General features: G+C 39.9%; 1 protein-coding gene across 1 annotated transcript; it reads right to left on the bottom strand.

The window, feature by feature from the left end:
- Positions 1 to 285: 285 nt before the first annotated feature.
- On the bottom strand, positions 286 to 13913 carry slc6a3 (solute carrier family 6 member 3). The gene is made up of 16 exons (XM_085177095.1): positions 13197 to 13913; positions 12400 to 12507; positions 11891 to 12101; positions 10866 to 10997; positions 9185 to 9401; positions 7689 to 7827; positions 7353 to 7487; positions 5941 to 6044; positions 5182 to 5306; positions 4819 to 4931; positions 4495 to 4623; positions 4191 to 4290; positions 2514 to 2614; positions 1686 to 1853; positions 1467 to 1538; positions 286 to 1370 (listed from the first exon to the last, which is right to left on the bottom strand). The coding sequence occupies exons 2-16, from the start codon at positions 12454 to 12456 to the stop codon at positions 1347 to 1349; spliced, it is 1827 nt and encodes a 608-aa protein (XP_085033221.1). The 5' UTR covers positions 12457 to 12507; positions 13197 to 13913; the 3' UTR covers positions 286 to 1346.
- Positions 13914 to 17848: the final 3935 nt, after the last annotated feature.

Below are 17848 nucleotides of genomic sequence, written 5' to 3' on the forward strand. Positions count from 1 at the left end.
GAAATATTGATTAAGACTGTGTAAACTGTGAAATTAAAGCTTTATGCTTTCTAGAGGAAATGTGACAGTCATTGTCGCCAAATCACAACCTGAAACCTTTTGAGGAAGGAGTGGGGACACGATTTGTTACAATGTGTAAAGTTAATGATCTTCTAAGATGAGCTGTGTACAGTTTAAAAGAAAGTACGTCCCTTGGCAAAATATTCTCATTAGATGACGAGATATCTGAATTTTTTTTAACTCACTGTGCTCTTTGGTCGATTAAATCAGCAGCGTGGCTAATGCTTTTATTTTTATTTTTTTTGGTCTATCGGTACGTTCTTTTAAACTTTAGAACTGGTGTTGAGCTCATGTGACTCCAGGGCAGCTGTAATAAATGACAGTTTTATCTTCAGCGTGTTTTGTGATTTTTAACTTAAAGCATTACGTTGTGATGCGAAGTGAATGAGCTCAGAGTAAAAGCTCCTTTTTACTCTCATGTCATTTTTGTTTAATGAAATATTGGAATTGGAAATAAAGTAAAGACCTGGTGAAATATGCTCTGCAGGAATCCTAACTTCATAACAGTCTTTTAACAGAAACAGCAAACAGATATATAGCGACATTAACATAATATGGACTGGGATTCAGTAAAACTTTGAGCGCTCAGCATTTCAATTATTTCTGAGCGCTGAATATTTGAAGATTTTTCACCCAGAACAATAACAACAATAAAAACATAAAGGTAATGAAAATAAAGGCCACATGCTGTTTGAACTTTATCAGCTAACTGAAAATGAAACAAACCAACATAAATAAAATGTGACATTGTTGTGTGTAGCACCTCAACATCTTCCACAGTTGTCATGTTGACAAATATCCATGGGCATCAAAACATACTGCATTCATTTTCTTGGAGCTTTCATTGGTCGTTATTGGGAATGGCTAATGCAAAAATATCCAAGAACATTTCTCACACTGCTACTTAGCAAGCTGCATTCAGGGACCTTTGCATTTATGGAAAAGAACAGGCTGAACACCACATGAACTGTTTAACTGAATCCCATTCACTAGCAGTAATTAAATGGTGGAGATGTCCAATGCACAGCTTCACACAAAATTAAAGAACACTACGATTTCATTGTGTGTGTGTGTGTATGTGTTTTTTTTCTTGGCACTTTTAAACTTCCCACCACCATTATCATTGTTTTTAAATAAACTGCTCTCCTCTTCTTTGTTCCTTGGACATTTACTGTGCATGCATTCACTCAGTGTCCATGCAGTCATCCTCTCTCTCTCTCTCTCTCTCTCTCTCTCTCTCTCTCGCACTCTCTCTCTTTCTTTCTTTCCCACTCTCTCTGTAGCCCTCAGACCACCAACCAGTGATGCAACTGTGGGAGGGAAAAAGTGCAATACGTCAAAGAAATAAATTACAGCACTGTGCTCCCGTACAAATTACCATAAAGTAGGATTGAATTAACTCTTACAGTGAACTGCCGGACCTCCCCGTTGTCTACCAGATGATGCTCTGTCTCTGGGGTGATGGCATAAGCCAATCTCTGTTCAAGGGAAAAGAGTAATTAACTCTTGTCAAACACTCCACTTAATTGATCACGAAAGAGCTCCATCATGACAAAGGCCGCTAAAGATGGAAGATTAGTATGGATAAGAATCATCTGAAAAGATTCTGGAGCTTATAGACTTACGTCGCAAAACTTTCCAGGCAGTGTGCACAGTTTGTAGATGGCATAGAGAGGCACCATGGTCATTGAGGACATGGCCAGACACCACCCAAGCATGTTAGCCCATGCAGGAAACATGTAGGAGCCATAGTTTGGGGGGTTAAATGTGGCAAAGCTCACCACAACCATGAACTATGGGAAAGAGATTTATGAACACACATGACCTGAAAAACCACTGATTAAAAGGAGGTTAGATTATTGCAAGACAACACTTGTGGCTGATGTTAAAATGGAAAGCATAGTAAGAAATGAACTCAATCATTCATTCTCATGATGAGTGAATAACATGCCTTAGCCACCCCAGGAAAGATGAGAGACTAGGGAATAATAATATCCAGTGAAGTGGTTTCCTTTGTGTACGTATTTGGAAGAAAATGCTGTAGTAACAGTGTTTTGCTGCTGACATATAGTCGTGTGAGTGTACTGCTAGACAAAAGCAGAGGATATGAACAATCTGATTTATACTCAGTGTGAATGTGAGAGCTAAGCAGTGAGATAATGATAGGGTTAATGTATGGGGGTTGAATAGCTACTTTATTCATTCAGCAGGTCTGTTGATTTTTTTTAATGCAAAATTAAACATGCTTTTTTATTTCTGGTATTGAGGTCACATTTTGTCTGTGGAAAACTAAATTCTCTGTTTAAAAGTCAAACTTTGTTTGGTTATCATGATAAAAAAAAAAAAACACTCACTGATGAGAGGAGAATCAGATCAAACTACAGTCTGAGTTTTATACATCTTTTGATTTCACATTTTTTTAACTTTCACTTGCTGGGGTTAGTATGACTCACCAGGAGGAAGCAGGGACTGACAAACTTCCAGCATAGCCTCCAGTACCTGCCTGGTCGGTGGCCAATCATCTCCTCAATATCATCGCTGAAACGGTCCACTCCTAAAACACACAGAAATACTCAATATTACCATGACATGGTTAAAGAAAAGCATAGTTACAGTACTGTATATTAGCTTGGAGAATAAGAAGAACAATGTCTCTGTCTTTCTCTCTGCACAATTCCAAGAGAAATTTTGGTATGAGCATTATCAAAGCAGGGTGTGTGTTCATGCTCCATGTGTATACATTTAAATTGAAAGTTAAGTCTAATACAAAAAACCTGTAATACCGGAGGTTATCAGGTATCAGTAAAAATAGCAAAAAATACAGCATACCATTAAACTATTTGCATTAACCAACGTCATTCTGCAAAGCTAACCATTATGAGCTGCTGCACCATTTTTCACCTTTGTCATGATTTTGCTTCTCTTATTCCTTGGCTGCATTTTGCCTTTGTGCCTTCCTGTCCTGAAGGCATCTCTCACCGCAGAGGAATAGATCCGGAACGACTGCCAGGTATTCCGCACTGCAAGATGTACTTATGCAGTGGAGTGCAGATCAAAAGACCACAGTGGCCGGGGTCAAGTATTTCTGTCAGCAGTTATGAGTATTGGGGGGAAAAGAGCCAGAAAAAGGCCCCCTAAAGCCTTAGGCTTGATTTATCTGACTTGCCAAGGCCAGGACCCACCAAAGTGGGGCAATATGTTGACCTCATTGCCTGGGGCCTGCTTAGTATTTAGTCCTTTATGCACCTCTTCATAGTCATACTTATTAGACATTAGACAAGAAACTCAGTCTCTGACCTTTAAATTGTTTTTCTGTCTGCTGGTGTTTCCGAATAGGGTCTAGAATTTCCACTCAATTATTGTTATTTATTTAAATTTTCTTGTTTTTCTTTTAAGCTGTTATTGCTGTAGGTGAAAATTCATGAAAAAAATCAAACACACATAGACTTACCCCTTCCTTCGGGGGTAATCACATAATCATCGTAATCACATTACTGCAATTATCTACAGAACCACAAGAGGTCACTAAAGAGCACACAGAGGTCTAATATTTGTCTTCATGAGCTCCTACCAAAACTAGAGGTGTCTTTCTATACAGTGCCTCTTACCCTGTAAATATAATAAATTTCTTTATTTTCTTCCTCTGTCTGATGTTATTCATAAATAATTTAATTTGCTATTGACAAAAACTATGTTAAATGGAGTATCATAAGAATCTGGTCACATGGAGAGAGTTTGACTTGCACACAAGAGCCTGCGATCTAGATATCAGACAGCTGATTCCTGCCGGTTCCCAAGATACAATTTTCTTTATATAGTTCTTCATCACTGCTGAGTGAGCACAAAGATTCACACGGGCAATGGTTAGAATTCGTCTTCATCTTGCAAGCACCACAGGTACTGTATATGCTTGTGGCTTGGGTAGAGATTTGGTCAGAGAGTGAAGTGGCCAGTAGGAATGGATCGTCTGGCAGCAATATTCTTACATCTAATAGAAATATGTTGCATTGAGGCACAGATGACTTATGCGAAAAGATTTCTCATCAAACCCTTAATACAGCATCAGCTTTGTTGGCCATGAAAAAAAAAAATCATCCCCCTGCCTCTTTTCTTCAGTCCATCTTTCTCACCATAGAACCACGCTATACCGATGGCTTCAATAAGCACTCCAAACAGAATCGATGTTCCTGCTGCAAAGTGGTCCAGCAGAGTAAACACATACATCCCTCCCTGGAGAGGAAGAGGACAGAGGAAAGAAAGAAAATAATGCCTGTAAGTTTTCTACTGTTACCTTGTTTTTAGACAGTTTTACAGATATTATGTCTGTACGTATGCAAACACTAGTGTTTAACCACAGCGCAAGGATAAATTCTAACTAGCACACTAACATGATGTGCATGCCATTAAACACAGACTCCTCACTAAGAGACTTACATTTGTAACACAGAAGAGTGAGATGAGAAAAGTGGAAACGACAATAAAGAGGGTGAACAGCTCTCTGTGCTTGTGGAGGAATTTGAATTCATCAATTAGCCCCGTGATCACTGATTCCATGCCACCCATCTACAACAAAAAACACAGAAAGAAAAAGTCAGTCCTGAGCTGTTAAGTCACTGAAGAGGCCCGTCGATGCTTGGATAGTTACTCCTCCTAGACTATATATTTGAGAGTAATGAAAAACAGTAATTTGACACAGAAAAGGTATGCTATTTGGCTGACCAAAGGGATGTAACTGTGAGTGTCTGTGTGGATACTCACTGCACTGTCAATGCCCAGAGTCAACAGCATGATGAAGAAGATAACTGCCCAAATTGATGACCCGGGTAGTGTTGCAATGGCTTCGGGGTAAATGACAAAGACTAATCCAGCGCCTAAAAGAGCACAAAACCATGAAAAAAAGAGTAACGGGGAATGGCAGCGCAAAACAAAATGTAGTGCTCAAACTATTTCCCCTTCTAGCAAATATAAAATAAAAGTAAAAGAGGAGGTAGAACAAAAATGGATGTTGTGGATTAGCCAAAATCAACAGCCTTATAGCCTTCCCGTCAGTTTTATGACATTTTAAACTAAAAAATTAAACAGTTTACAAAGCTTTGCATAATCAACAATAAACAATCATACCGTCTCTTGCAACTTTGTCTAGAGCCACATTGTGCTTTTGGGACATGTACCCAAGGAAGGAGAAAACCACAAAGCCAGAGAAGAAACTTGTTAAAGAGTTGATGGAGCTGGTAATGATGGCGTCCCTGGATCAATAAAAGAAGGCAGAAACACGATAGTCCATTTTAAGAATGTAAAACACTTTGTCAATATATCATCAGCCAGCACACAGTCAATATCTACATAACTGACCAGACCAGCTGTGAGTCAGGGATGCACTTAAAAAAATATATATATATACAGGCTTGACATCAGCTTAGGAAACCTTTGACTAATCTAGCTCTAGATAGATTGCTCTGTCAGATTTTCAGTATCTTGCATCATGTGACAAACTAGTGAGTTGTTCTTTTCATTAAAAAACAAAAAAACAAAACAGTAATAACCTTCTTAAGGTTAAATGGTACGTTAAAAGCAAGTTCATGCTTTTATGGAATCCTCGAAGTGTTAGTTATCAGAAGCATTTTTTTAAAGGGCAAAAAGGGGGAGATAAAAGCCACCTGTGGGACGCAGATGATTTTCAAAGAGTGCAACAGTTTTGATTGGTGTAACATCTAAAGTAGTCTGCTGCGCAGCTTGGTGTCAAAGACATAGAGGGTTTCAAGGAGCTTCAAAGGTTATTGTAATTCACCTGCTTATGTTGCATGTGTGCTTGCAGAATCAGCTTCCCCACCTCCGTGTGCCTCCGTGAATTCCCACCTGCCTCTCCCCGTGTATCCGTACCTGTAACAGTTGTTGCTGAATTTGTTGTAGCTGGAAAAGGCAATTAGCACACCAAACCCCACTCCCAGCGAGAAACAGATCTGCGTTGCTGCCTCAATCCAGACCTGGGGAGAGAAAGAACAAGCACACTTGTGTGAAGCGGCAACAAAAGGCACAGGAGAGGAAAAAAGCCATTATTAGAGATAATTGCAGGAAACTCATTCAACAGCAGCAGATGAAAGACGCTTGTGAATACGGGGGGTAATTTTGCAAATTACTGCTCCATGCATCTATCTAATCTAATTCTCCAATTGCTCCCGTGCATCTCTCAATCTCTGTCCTTGCTTTCGCTATCATAAATGAATCCTTTAGTCACGCATGTGGATTTATTGGGACCCTCAACACCTAGTGTTAAGCTAAATTAGATATTTATATTGTGATAAGAAGTTTCATGGATAAGAAAAATATTTGAAATGAGTGACACAAGTAGTTTTCTCAAATTTCTTTATTGCCTCTAGAGAAGGTAACAATTAAAACAACGCTGTGTTTACTTGCACTGAAATAATTCCACATTCAGGCTTTTGGCACAATAAAATTAAAGGGTTAATTTAACAGTAGACATAGAGGATAGCAATAGTAGAGCCCAATGCTCTTGTTATGCTTCTTGTTTGTTAAGCAAATAAAACTTCATTATGCTTTTGTTCTGTTATCACTGTTTCAGGTTCTCTTAATCTGTGGACTTGAGCTCAGCATTTTATGTGTCAACATTTTTTGTGTGTGAGCAGGTCTGTTGTGTAAATCACTCTTTGTGGAACCATAATTAAACTAAACTAGACTAAAATAAACTAAACTAAGATAAAACAGAGATTTAGACTTTCTTTTATTGATGGCCACTTCCATCTTTTATATACAGCCATTTTCTACCCTTTTTTTCTGAGTTCATTGTTGTTTTGTTTTTTTCTGTTTTGGTTATTTATCTCAGAAAATCTATAACTATGCCAACAAATCTACAGCTATAAAATACTTTCTTGGATTATGTTATATCACATTTTGGGTTGATAAGAATATCATTCATCAAGATCTAGGACTTTAAATGCTAAATTTATCAGCGTTAGTTGTTGCAGTATGTGTTGGTTTTGACCTATACACTGGCTTTGCATTGGATGTCAAGCAACATGTACAAGTTACAATTCCCTGCCATTAGAACTTCTGTTAAGCACATTAGTATGATATGTTAAAAAAATAATTGTAGTTGTGCATTCTTCCTTTTTTAGTACTGGAGTCTCTTTACATGCAAGTGTTAATATTGAATACAGGAAATACAAGTGAAAATGTAAATAAAGCCACAATATTTCCCCTCATACTATATCTTCTTGTGGAACACTGTCACTCTCACTTCACTTGTGTCTCCTCTTTCTTCTTTTGGCGCTCACCTTGGCATCACAGAGTCTTAGGAAGTCCACGGAGAGGTAGGCCTTAATGCCATCAATGGCTCCAGGCAGGGTGACTCCGCGGAGCAGCAGCACAGTCAAGACCACATAGGGCATGGTGGCTGTGATCCACACAACCTGAAAGAGTCACACAAGGTACACCCACCCACACACATGATACACACAAGAAAAAGATACATGCATGCAGAACAATCATGCATTTAAAGATGGTGCTGCATTTGACTGCTATGCTGTTAAAGTCACTGCGCACCATGACTCACTTAACTTTTTAGTTTTGCAAATATAACAGTAATTAATGTCTGCTATCTTATATGTTACCTTGCCAGAAGTCTTGACTCCCTTCCAGAGACTGAAGTAGAGCAGAACAATAACCACAGCTAGACAGGAAGTCAGCTGCCAACGTGGACGACCCAGGTCATCAATGCCGTTACTGTCCTGGATATGGAGTACTGCCCTTCTGAGAAAGGAGAACATTCAAGCAAGAGGCATGGTGACTCCTAAATCACCATTTAGTGTACACTGACTGTCTTGTATGTATGAGCACATTCAAATTTAGAAAGACTTCACTTAACAGAGGTGTGAAGAGACAGGATGAGCTCAAGAATACTGGCCTAAAAAGCTGTCACCCGAATTTCATGTCACACATTGTTGACACCAATCCATCGTCTGCACTGGGCTTAACATTGTAGCTAATTTCTGAGTTTTTTAGTCACCATAGTTACTGCACTCAATCCAAAGGGTTCCCTTTTTTTCTGACGAGAGCTCAGCGTCTTAAAAAAAAAAGAATAAAAAGAACATATGCAACAGAAGGTAAAGCAACACCTCTGTTGACTTCTCTCCAGACATTTAAAAAGAAAAAAATAACCTATTTTATTATTTCTGTCATGAAAATGTATCAACACCAATTAAATATATGTTTAAATATGTTCCATATGAACTACAGGACGTAAAATACCATTACTAAAACACACACATCTAAAGTACATACAGTACTGTATGTACTGAGTAGGATATTTACGGTTCACTGATTCCAGATGTAATCATAATAACTGCTGCAATCAAGATAAAAATGACTAAAGTTCATTATAATATTATTATTCATATCAGAAACTGAAGATTGGCTTTACATCCAGTCCCTGTTTCTGAAAGATGATACTTGAGCTTCACCTAAAGGGAGATTTGAGACCTCAGGCTGTCTGACCAGATGCTGCACCAAGTGTCGCTACATCTGTTGCAAGTGCTGAAAATAATGCCTTATAATGAATTACATTATCACAAATGGCAGCTAAGATGGGAAAACTGCCTAAAGGTGACAACGTTCAAAGTCTACTTTATTCTAGATAGTTACCAAGCATGTGTCACGTTAAAGACTAAATTCAGTGGATATTGTTTTTGCCTTGATCCATAAATTTAGAGGCAGCCTAACAGATGAGACTAAATAAGATCAGCCAATTTTCAGCTGATATAGTCAAATTGTCTGCAGGTGGTTTTGCATAAATAGCCCACTGCCATTTTATCTAACGTGGATGAAATACTGCATCTGTCACAGCAGAACAACCCCTTTCACTTGCTGAAATAGGAGACACCTGGTCAGCTTCATAAAGGAAGGCAATATTGGCTAAATGCAGCCAAACTGTGCATTTCTGATTCTCTGTTATAATATATCTCAGCTATTTAGGCTGCAAAGGCCTTCCATTACTGCACTGCAACCAAACACATCATAGCTCATGCAGTAGACATGTGCAGGACTATCTAAGCAACCTTTTTTACTCCTTACAAATAGTGTGCTAAAGCTGAAGATCAGGCCAACTTACTCAAAATACTCCTGAGCCGGGGTGGCTTTGTAAATGTCACTGACTGAACCGTTGTCAGCCCAGTCGGAGCAGTTTGGACTGTTCCACGTGTTGTTGCAATGAACCCACGGTAGCTCGCCAGTGAAAGAGGAGAAGAGGTAGAACATTGCCCATGAGATGATGACGTTATAGTAGAAACCAACATAGAGGGAGATGAGGATCACTGTAAAGCCTACGCCTGTTGAGGGAAACATAAGTTATGAATATCATAAACACTAAGGATACAATACTGAAGAATATTACTACTAATAGCAATAATATTACTGTCTTTCTCGTGACCAGACGTAACATATTATTAGTGCACACCATAAAGCACAATCTTTGGGTCACTGTGAGTATACAGTAGCCAGAGTAGCCAGTGCTACATGCCTGCAGTCTCACAAAAAAAAAGAAACAACCTTCAAACGCTGCCTCTTTATGCCTTAATTATCAATCCATCTACCCTTTCTGTAAATCAGAAACAATGTCCACTCTTCTAAGGCTGTATTTAAATGTTAACCTTTGCTAAGAAGCATAACTGCAACTGTGCCTTATTGATTTCTTTGTAATGTGGATGTGATATTTGTCCAGGGAGCCATGTCTCTTATTAGCGCCACATGTGGCCGTGCTATCTCTCAATCTCCCTTCACCAGCCCTTTCCAAGTCCTCTTTTCTTCAAATGGATTGATCCTGGGAGGAAACCAGCTTTTTGATCAGAATAATTACTGTCAATACGGGCATGTGTACGTGTATTTGAATAATTACTGTTATCCCCCTGCTGAGAGACAGAGAGAGAGTGAAGCGTGTGATTAGAACGTCAACGTACTCTGTGTGGTCCCTGACAGACGGCACATGCTCCAAGGAACACACATAGACGAAAAACACGAAGCAACACGTACACACTGCCGGCCACCTTCAGACCAACAAGGGCACGATGCCACACAAGACAGCCTCATGGCTTCTCACTGTGGAGCAACAGATGGTCTGCTGTTATCAGAGGTAACTTCTTCTAAAAAATCAAAGGGAATTCAGAGAAAGCGACGGATGAATGCACACAAATTAAAGCTTGTTTAAAAAGCGTAAAAAACAGAGCCAAGTAAAGTGTATCATTATATTTTCAACTCATGACTTTGCTTAGAAACGTGAGTCGGACTTCATGTTTGTTTCTCCATTAGTGTATGTTTGGATGGCATTTCTCCTGAACTGCGCTTTGCTTAACGGTGTGTTAAAAAGTACCCAGAACAAGTGTCAGCCAGTGTTACCTGCCACTGGGTGACACAAAAGGATGCGGACAATCAGAATAAAAGTCTAAAAGCCCAATTTTCATTTGCTTTCCATGTGAGTGCCAGCAGAACCTGATGTTCCGGGAGGGATAAACAATGCCTGTCGCTGCTCAGCTCAGAGACAAGCAGACAAAAGAGACTGGCATGTGGACAGGCAGGCATGTGGGCAGGCAAGCAGACAGAAAGACACGTAGGGATTAAAGGGAGAATGTTAGCAGACAGACAGCCATGTAAGCAGATGGACATACAGAAAAATGTAACTCGTCCCATGATACATTTATTATATTCCTAAGAGGGTGTGCGTATATCCTCGAGTGTTTGCATATGTGAGTAAGGGTCTGTCACATTTGATTTTACCTTCATACATTTTACTTTCCTACCTTTAAATATGGGACATATCTTCCAGACTCCTGCTGCCCCCTCTCTGTTATACTGACCCAGAGCCAGCTCCATGTAGAAGAGTGGCATGCCTGCTATCACCATGAAAAACAGGTACGGCACCAGAAATGCACCTACACACACACACACACACACACACAATTTTAAAAATAAATACATTTATTTACTTATGTCTTGCAGACATATTCACACCTGTAAATTCAAAGAACAGCATCAGTTTAGTGCCAGTTTACAGGATCATATGCAGTGTCAACGCAGATTATGAAAATGTAGTATTTAGTATTTTTAAATTTTTCTTTCTATGTCAAACTGCCGCTGTACGATTGACAGGTTACTTTTGCCCTCTTTACTCCAATAATTGGCTATTCTAATAAAATGAAAACACAATTTTCAAAAGAGGGGGCTCATATATAAAAGTGTAGTTTGTCTTTGAAGATAAAGTTCATGCCTCTGACAGAAATTTTGTCATATTTCCTTACATACATATTAGACTTAGCGACGTGAAAGGCTGTGTGTTAGCCTTGACCATAGCTGCAGCATCATTTACAGCTCTTAAACATAATGAGAGCTCTATGTTAAACAGCCATAATTAGTGACACTGATTGTTAGAGCTAATCTATTCAGAACAGCTGTGGTGGTTTTTCCCCTATTTTGATCTCTGTAAAGGGTTGAAATAAGACGAAAACAGCGGCCATCATACACACAGATCTGAAGCACACACAAACATGTGCATGTAGTACATGCATAAAATACTCCTAACTAACAAACTAATTCCTCCTTTTCTCCGCCTTCTTCTCTCTCTGTTTCATTATTTTTCTTATTTGCCGTTGCTCAACACAGTCACCATGTTTATGCCCTCCTACCCCTCTCAATGTGGCAGACTAATCCCCTGGACTGGGGCAAAAAAGAAAGAAAGAAAGAAAGAAAGAAAGAAAGAAAGAAAGAAAGAAAGAAAGAAAGAAAGAAAAACACAGTTTCCTCACGTCAGTCTCTTCATCAGTCTCACCTCCTCCATTTTTGTAGCAGAGATAAGGGAACCTCCAGACATTTGCCAGGTCCACAGCAAATCCAATCACGGACAGGAGGAAGTCAATTTTCTTTCCCCAGGTCTCCCTCTCTTCCTCCCCACTGGGGTTAGTCTGAGTCGGAGTTGGAGTCACTAAGGTGGTCGATGTGAACTGAACCCCATTCTGTTCCTTTACAAGTATCAGCTCCACCTGAAGGGTCACCAAGTTTAAAATCAATCATGCATAATGCAGAATGGAATATTACAAACACATTCACCTTAAGAAATGTTATTCATGGTGATGTATTAAAAAATGTACTGCAAAATACTATTATTTGTACTATTTTTTTTTCTTTAAAAAAGCATCATATTTGTATAATGCTGATCTTTAGCACTATATAGTTTAGTACAATATAATGAGTCACACAGATGAGAGAGCAAATGCAGTCATTTCATAAATTGAGACCTTTGCACAGTAACAGCACTGTGTGTCTTAGATGTGTACCGACCTCTTTTGGACCCATCGTGTTGGAGGTGGGTTTTTCTGGGGCTACAACTGAGGACATCACGGTGCAAAATGGTAATAGTTGAAATCTCGGTAGGTAAAGCTGACAAGTCTTGAGCACAAAATGAGACAGAAAAAAATTAGGTGTTTTTTTTTAATTATTCCGTTTGTGAAGAATAAGGTTTTTGATGCAAGTATAAAAATCATCAAAAGGATCACTGGGATGAAAATGAAGGATTAAGAACAATATAATGAGATGCTTTTAAACACTGAAACTGTAGCAAAAATATATATATTTAAAAAAAAATTAAATGTGGCATAAGAAAGAGAAAGAGAAAACACAAATGAGAGTCATTTGATTCAGACTGAGGGTAACGAGAAGGGATGGGGGAGCATCTATACAAGGTCATCACAGCATGCTCGTTTTATTTCACAAGTGCTGATAACCATTTTACTTGCAGAATGGCCTAGTATCTTGATGATGTACACTATCTACCAACATGTTGTACTCCAGATTTAATTTTGGTTAAAAATTATGTCACAAAAATACCTTTTATGTGAAATAAAACACAATATTTGGCCCAAAATTGCCATTTTCATTTTTTTTCTTTTTGTTTTTTTTTTTTTTTTTGTCTAAATCTTTTCAAAGGGATCACATCAAATTATTGTAATTAAATTGCAATTAATTCATATTTTTTTTACTAACAACACAGGATATAATGGATATATAATGCTATTAATACAGGGAAATACAGAGTTACAAAGCACAAAACATTTTAAACTACAAAATGATATTCTTACCTTTTAGAAATAATAGCTGAACCCCGATGTCAGTTTGGATTCAATTCCAATGCTGATGTTCTCTAGTGTGCTGTAAACTGATGCTGATCATATTTACGCAGACCTTCCTTGATAAGTTAGACTCAAAGCAAGAGATGTTAAGCACAAACAGAAGGGGGGGAAAAAGATGATAATTAAGAGAGAAAAAGATGAGGAACTGGCAATCTATGAGTTATAGAAAGCCCTCCCACCCTCCTTGGCTCCACTGACAGACACACAGAGCCCCGAGCACCCTGTGGGTTTGTATGGAGATCTGTCTGCGGGACCACTCTTGAAATATGAGAAACAATCAACAACACCCCCCCCATCACCGTCACTCTCCTCCCTCCCTCCTCGATCAAGCTTCATGTTTTCCTCCTCCTCTCTCACCCATCATATATCCATGTAAGTGTGAGGGGATAAAAAGCAAATACAATATTGCAACACTTATTCCCAGATGCATGCAGTTTCAGCATCGTTATCATCCTCTTGATTCAGTTACATTATAGCTGTATAACATAAGCACCTAATCTCTGGCCCACGGATAAGACAGCAGTGAGAGCTTAAAGCTTAAAGATTTATAAAATAAAGTGCAATAAAATTAAAAAAAAAACATAAATAAATTAAAATAATAATTTTATTAATTACATTGAAAAGCCTTAATTTTGCATCTAACCTACAGCTGTATTGGTAAATGGACTGAGTCTTATATATGTCTGTGAAGGTTCTCAGTCATCCAGGTCATCGTAGTCAAAGGAGCTTGCAAAGAAAAGCGTCTGGACTTCTTTAAGTTACTTGAAGACGTTTCACCTCTCATCCGAGAGGCTTCTTCAGTTCTAAGGTCAAATGGTGGAGAGTCCCAGATATAACCCTAGTGGGAGTGTCCCCCCACAGAGGGACAAAAGGACCCCCTGATGATCCTCTAATCGCCTGAGCCAAGGTGTGGAACTGGGTGTGGGTCCCAATCAGCCAGAGTTTCGGGTGATTTCATTGTGAAACCTGGCCCCACCTTATCATGCGAATTCCTGAGGTCAGATGGCCCAGGGTGTGAGTGGGCCTTAAGGCGTCTGGGAAGGGATCTCAAAACTGGATTATAGATGGCAGAGAGTTGGTGTCGTAAACCACCGCCTCTGTTCAAAGATGGTCGCTCACAGTGGACATAGATGGCTTCTTTCACTCCTCTTTCAAACCATCTGTCCTCTCTGTCCAAAATGTGAACATTGGCATCCTCGAAAGAGTGTCCTTTATCCTTAAGATGCAGATGGACAGCTGAATCTTGTCCTGTGGAGGTCGCTCTTCTGTGTTGTGCCATGCGCTTGTGAAGTGGCTGTTTGGTCTCTCCAATGTAGAGGTCTGGGCATTCCTCGCTGCACTGTACGGCATACACCACATTGTTAAGTCTGTGTTTTGGCGTTTTGTCTTTCGGGTGAACCAGTTTTTGTCTGAGTGTGTTGCTGGGTCTGAAGTACACCGGGATGTCATGCTTGGAGAAAACCCTCCTGAGTTTCTCTGATACACCGGCTACATAGGGGATGACAATGTTGTTGCGCCTGTCCTTCTTATCCTCCCTCGCTGGTGTCTGATCTTCTTTTCTGTGCCTCTTTGCTGACTTTAAAAACGCCCATTTAGGATAGCCGCACGTTTTGAGTGCTTCCTTTACATGTGTGTGTTCCTTCTTTTTCCCTTCAGGCTTAGAGGGAACATGTTCTGCCCGGTGGTGTAGGGTCCTAATTACTCCAAGTTTGTGTTCCAGAGGGTGATGGGAGTCAAACAGGAGGTACTGGTCCGTGTGTGTGGGCTTCCGGTAAACTTCGATGTTGAGGTTGCCATTCTCTTCAATGTGCACAGCGCAGTCCAGGAAAGGCAAACAGTCATCCTTCATGTCTTCCCTGGTGAACTTGATGTTTTTATCCACAGCGTTGATGTGCGCAGTGAAGGATTCCACTTCTTGTGTCTTGATTTTGACCCAGGTGTCGTCTACATATCTGTACCAGTGGCTGGGTCCTCTTCCTTTGAAAGAGCCAAGAGCCTTCCTTTCCACTTCCTCCATGTAAAGGTTGGCTACAATAGGTGACACGGGGGAGCCCATAGCACAGCCATGTTTTTGTCTGTAATAGCCTTCGTTGTATTTGAAATATGTAGTGGTGAGGCAGAGGTCTAACAGTGTGCAAATCTGATCGGGTGTGAAGTTGGTCCTGTCTTCCAAGGAGCTGTCTTCTTGTAGTCGTTTTCTGACAGTCTCCACTGCCTCCGTGGTGGGTATGCAAGTGAAGAGAGAGACTACATCAAAGGACACTATGGTTTCATCTGGATCCAGGGTAAGTTTCTGGACCTTGTCAGTGAAGTCGGTGGAGTTCTTGATGTGGTGTGGGGTGTTCCCCACGAGAGGAGCAAGGATGGTAGCAAGGTGTTTTGCAATGTTATAAGTGGCTGAGTTTATGCTACTGACTATGGGTCTGAGTGGGACAGCTTCCTTGTGGATTTTTGGAAGTCCGTAAATGCAGGGTATGGCATCCCCTGGGTAAAGGCGGTGATAAGTAAGGCGGTCAATGATTTTGTCCTTTTCCAAGTCTTGAAGGCAAGCTATAACTTTCTTTTTGTAGCTGCTTGTGGGGTCTCGCTTTAAGGCTTCGTAGGTATTGTTGTCACTGAGGAGAGTAGTGATCTTTGTATGGTAATCTGTAGTGTTTAGGACCACGGTGCATCTTCCCTTATCCGCTGGTAAAACAGTGATGTTGTGGTCTTTGCTCAGGGAAGCGACGGCCTTCTTTTCCTGTATTGTGAGGTTGGACGGAGGGACTTTGGCACTGGAGAGGGTGGCTGAGACTTTCATCCTGATTTGCTCTGCTTCTGTCTGTGATAATTTATTAATCCGAATGGCAGATTCTGTGGCTGTGATGAGGTCCACTATGGGCAACTGTTGTGGAGAAATGGCAAAATTGAGACCTTTGGCTAATACTCTCTTTTCAGGTTCAGTGAGATTCCTGTCTGAAAAGTTCTTAACCCATTTCTCCTGACTGTCTTCAGGTGTGTTTTCTTCTATGGGTTGTGTAGGTTCAGATTCAGAATGAGGAGTGTGTGTTTTTAAATGCAAGGTGTGAAATTTCCTGCGTTGTCTTTCTTTTCCTTTCGAGTGTTGGGCCCGCTGAGCCTTGTCCACAAACTTGTAAACCTCTTCTAAGATTGGAGAGGGTAGAAGTGTTTCCAGTTCCTGCAGAGTCTGGCTGATCTTGATTTGGAGGGCATCTATAGTGAAATGGACCTGTCTTATCCTTTCACTTAAAAGGTGATTTTGCGCTCTCTGTAGAATCAAGTCTGCTCTGTATCCCCTGACAGTGGATCCAAGGCGCAGGCTCTTGGGAACAACTCTGGTTTGTCTGCATCTTAGGTTGAAACGGAGATGGTTCCTATAATCCGCTAGTTTCCTTGATTCCCTTTCAATCTCAATATTCCTTTGACTGAGTCTTATATAGCGCTTTCCTACTCTCCCAGAGAACTCAAAGCACTTTATACGACATGCCAGATTTCACACTTTCTTTTATTCTTTCTATTCACTATTCACACCTTCATACTCCAATGGATGCATAGTTAGTATCTTGCCCAAGGATATTTGGCATACAGACTGAAGGAAACAGGGATCAAACCAACCTTCCAATCAGTAGATGACCTGCTCTACCTCCTGAGCTACAGCCACCCCTTATATAAGGTAGAGTGGTTGTGGTTAAAGCTGTTCATAGACTTTCTTGGTTTTATGTTCAGGGAACTCACCTTTAACAGCAATACAGTTGGCAGCAATTCATTGCAATCTCAATACCCAAAGTACTAAGGTGATAGAAGAAAGGCGGTGGTAGAAAAAGGAGAAAACCATACAGCTCCTTCAACCTCCAAAATAAAACTATTCAGTAAATTAATTTGCAGTGGGTCTGAGGCATTATCACCAATATATGATTTGAATAAGCTGCCATAAAAATAACAATTTTAATATATAATTAGTAAAAATGTATTTTAATTTGTCTTAAAAAATGTCTAAAAAACAAAAATAAATACGCAAAAGGGTTGGCATGAACACAGAATACCATTATGCAACAAACTGCAATGATTCAGTCTCTCAAAATAAAATCTCTAACTTGGTTGCACCTGAGATTCAAACTAGCTTATAACAATACCTGTCTCCTGGAGTAGCTAGCATTAGCGAAAACCCTCAAAAGAAATGAAACACTGTGAGCAGCAGCAAGAAAAGACAACCGTATCTAATAATAATATGCATCGAACCTTATCCCACTTGAAATCAGTGTCAGTCGCACAAAGAACAACACACACACACAAACAAAATACTAATTGAAGTAAATGAAACTTTGCTTTGGGGCTTAATAGTAAGAAGCGGAGTTAGAAGTAAGATGTTCTGGGAGGTTTTAATAATTTTGCCTCTTATGTGTAAAACCCAAGGTTAACATCAAAGGTCTTTCTTAGTTGATACCCCCCTTCTACCTTTAAAACGATCTCAGTGACCAAGTGACACACCGTGTCCAAGCAAAAATGTCATTACCTGTAATGTTCAACAGGCAAAACAGAATCAGCACTGACACTTAGACCCCTTCCATTTCAGATTTAACCACAGCAGGACCGGGGCATTG

This window comes from Neolamprologus multifasciatus, chromosome 11 (assembly GCF_963576455.1).
Source record: "Neolamprologus multifasciatus chromosome 11, fNeoMul1.2, whole genome shotgun sequence".
NCBI lineage: Eukaryota > Metazoa > Chordata > Actinopteri > Cichliformes > Cichlidae > Neolamprologus > Neolamprologus multifasciatus.

Excerpts from the sequence above, each read along its gene's own strand:
- slc6a3 (XM_085177095.1), bottom strand. The coding sequence starts at position 12,456 with ATGTCCTCAGTTGTAGCCCCAGAAAAACCCACCTCCAACACGATGGGT. Across the intron at positions 4,932-5,181 it reads AGACAAAGTTGCAAGAGACG|GCGCTGGATTAGTCTTTGTC; the intron begins GTATGATTGTTT and ends GTGCTCTTTTAG. Across the intron at positions 4,291-4,494 it reads CACTCTTCTGTGTTACAAAT|GGAGGGATGTATGTGTTTAC; the intron begins GTAAGTCTCTTA and ends CTTCCTCTCCAG.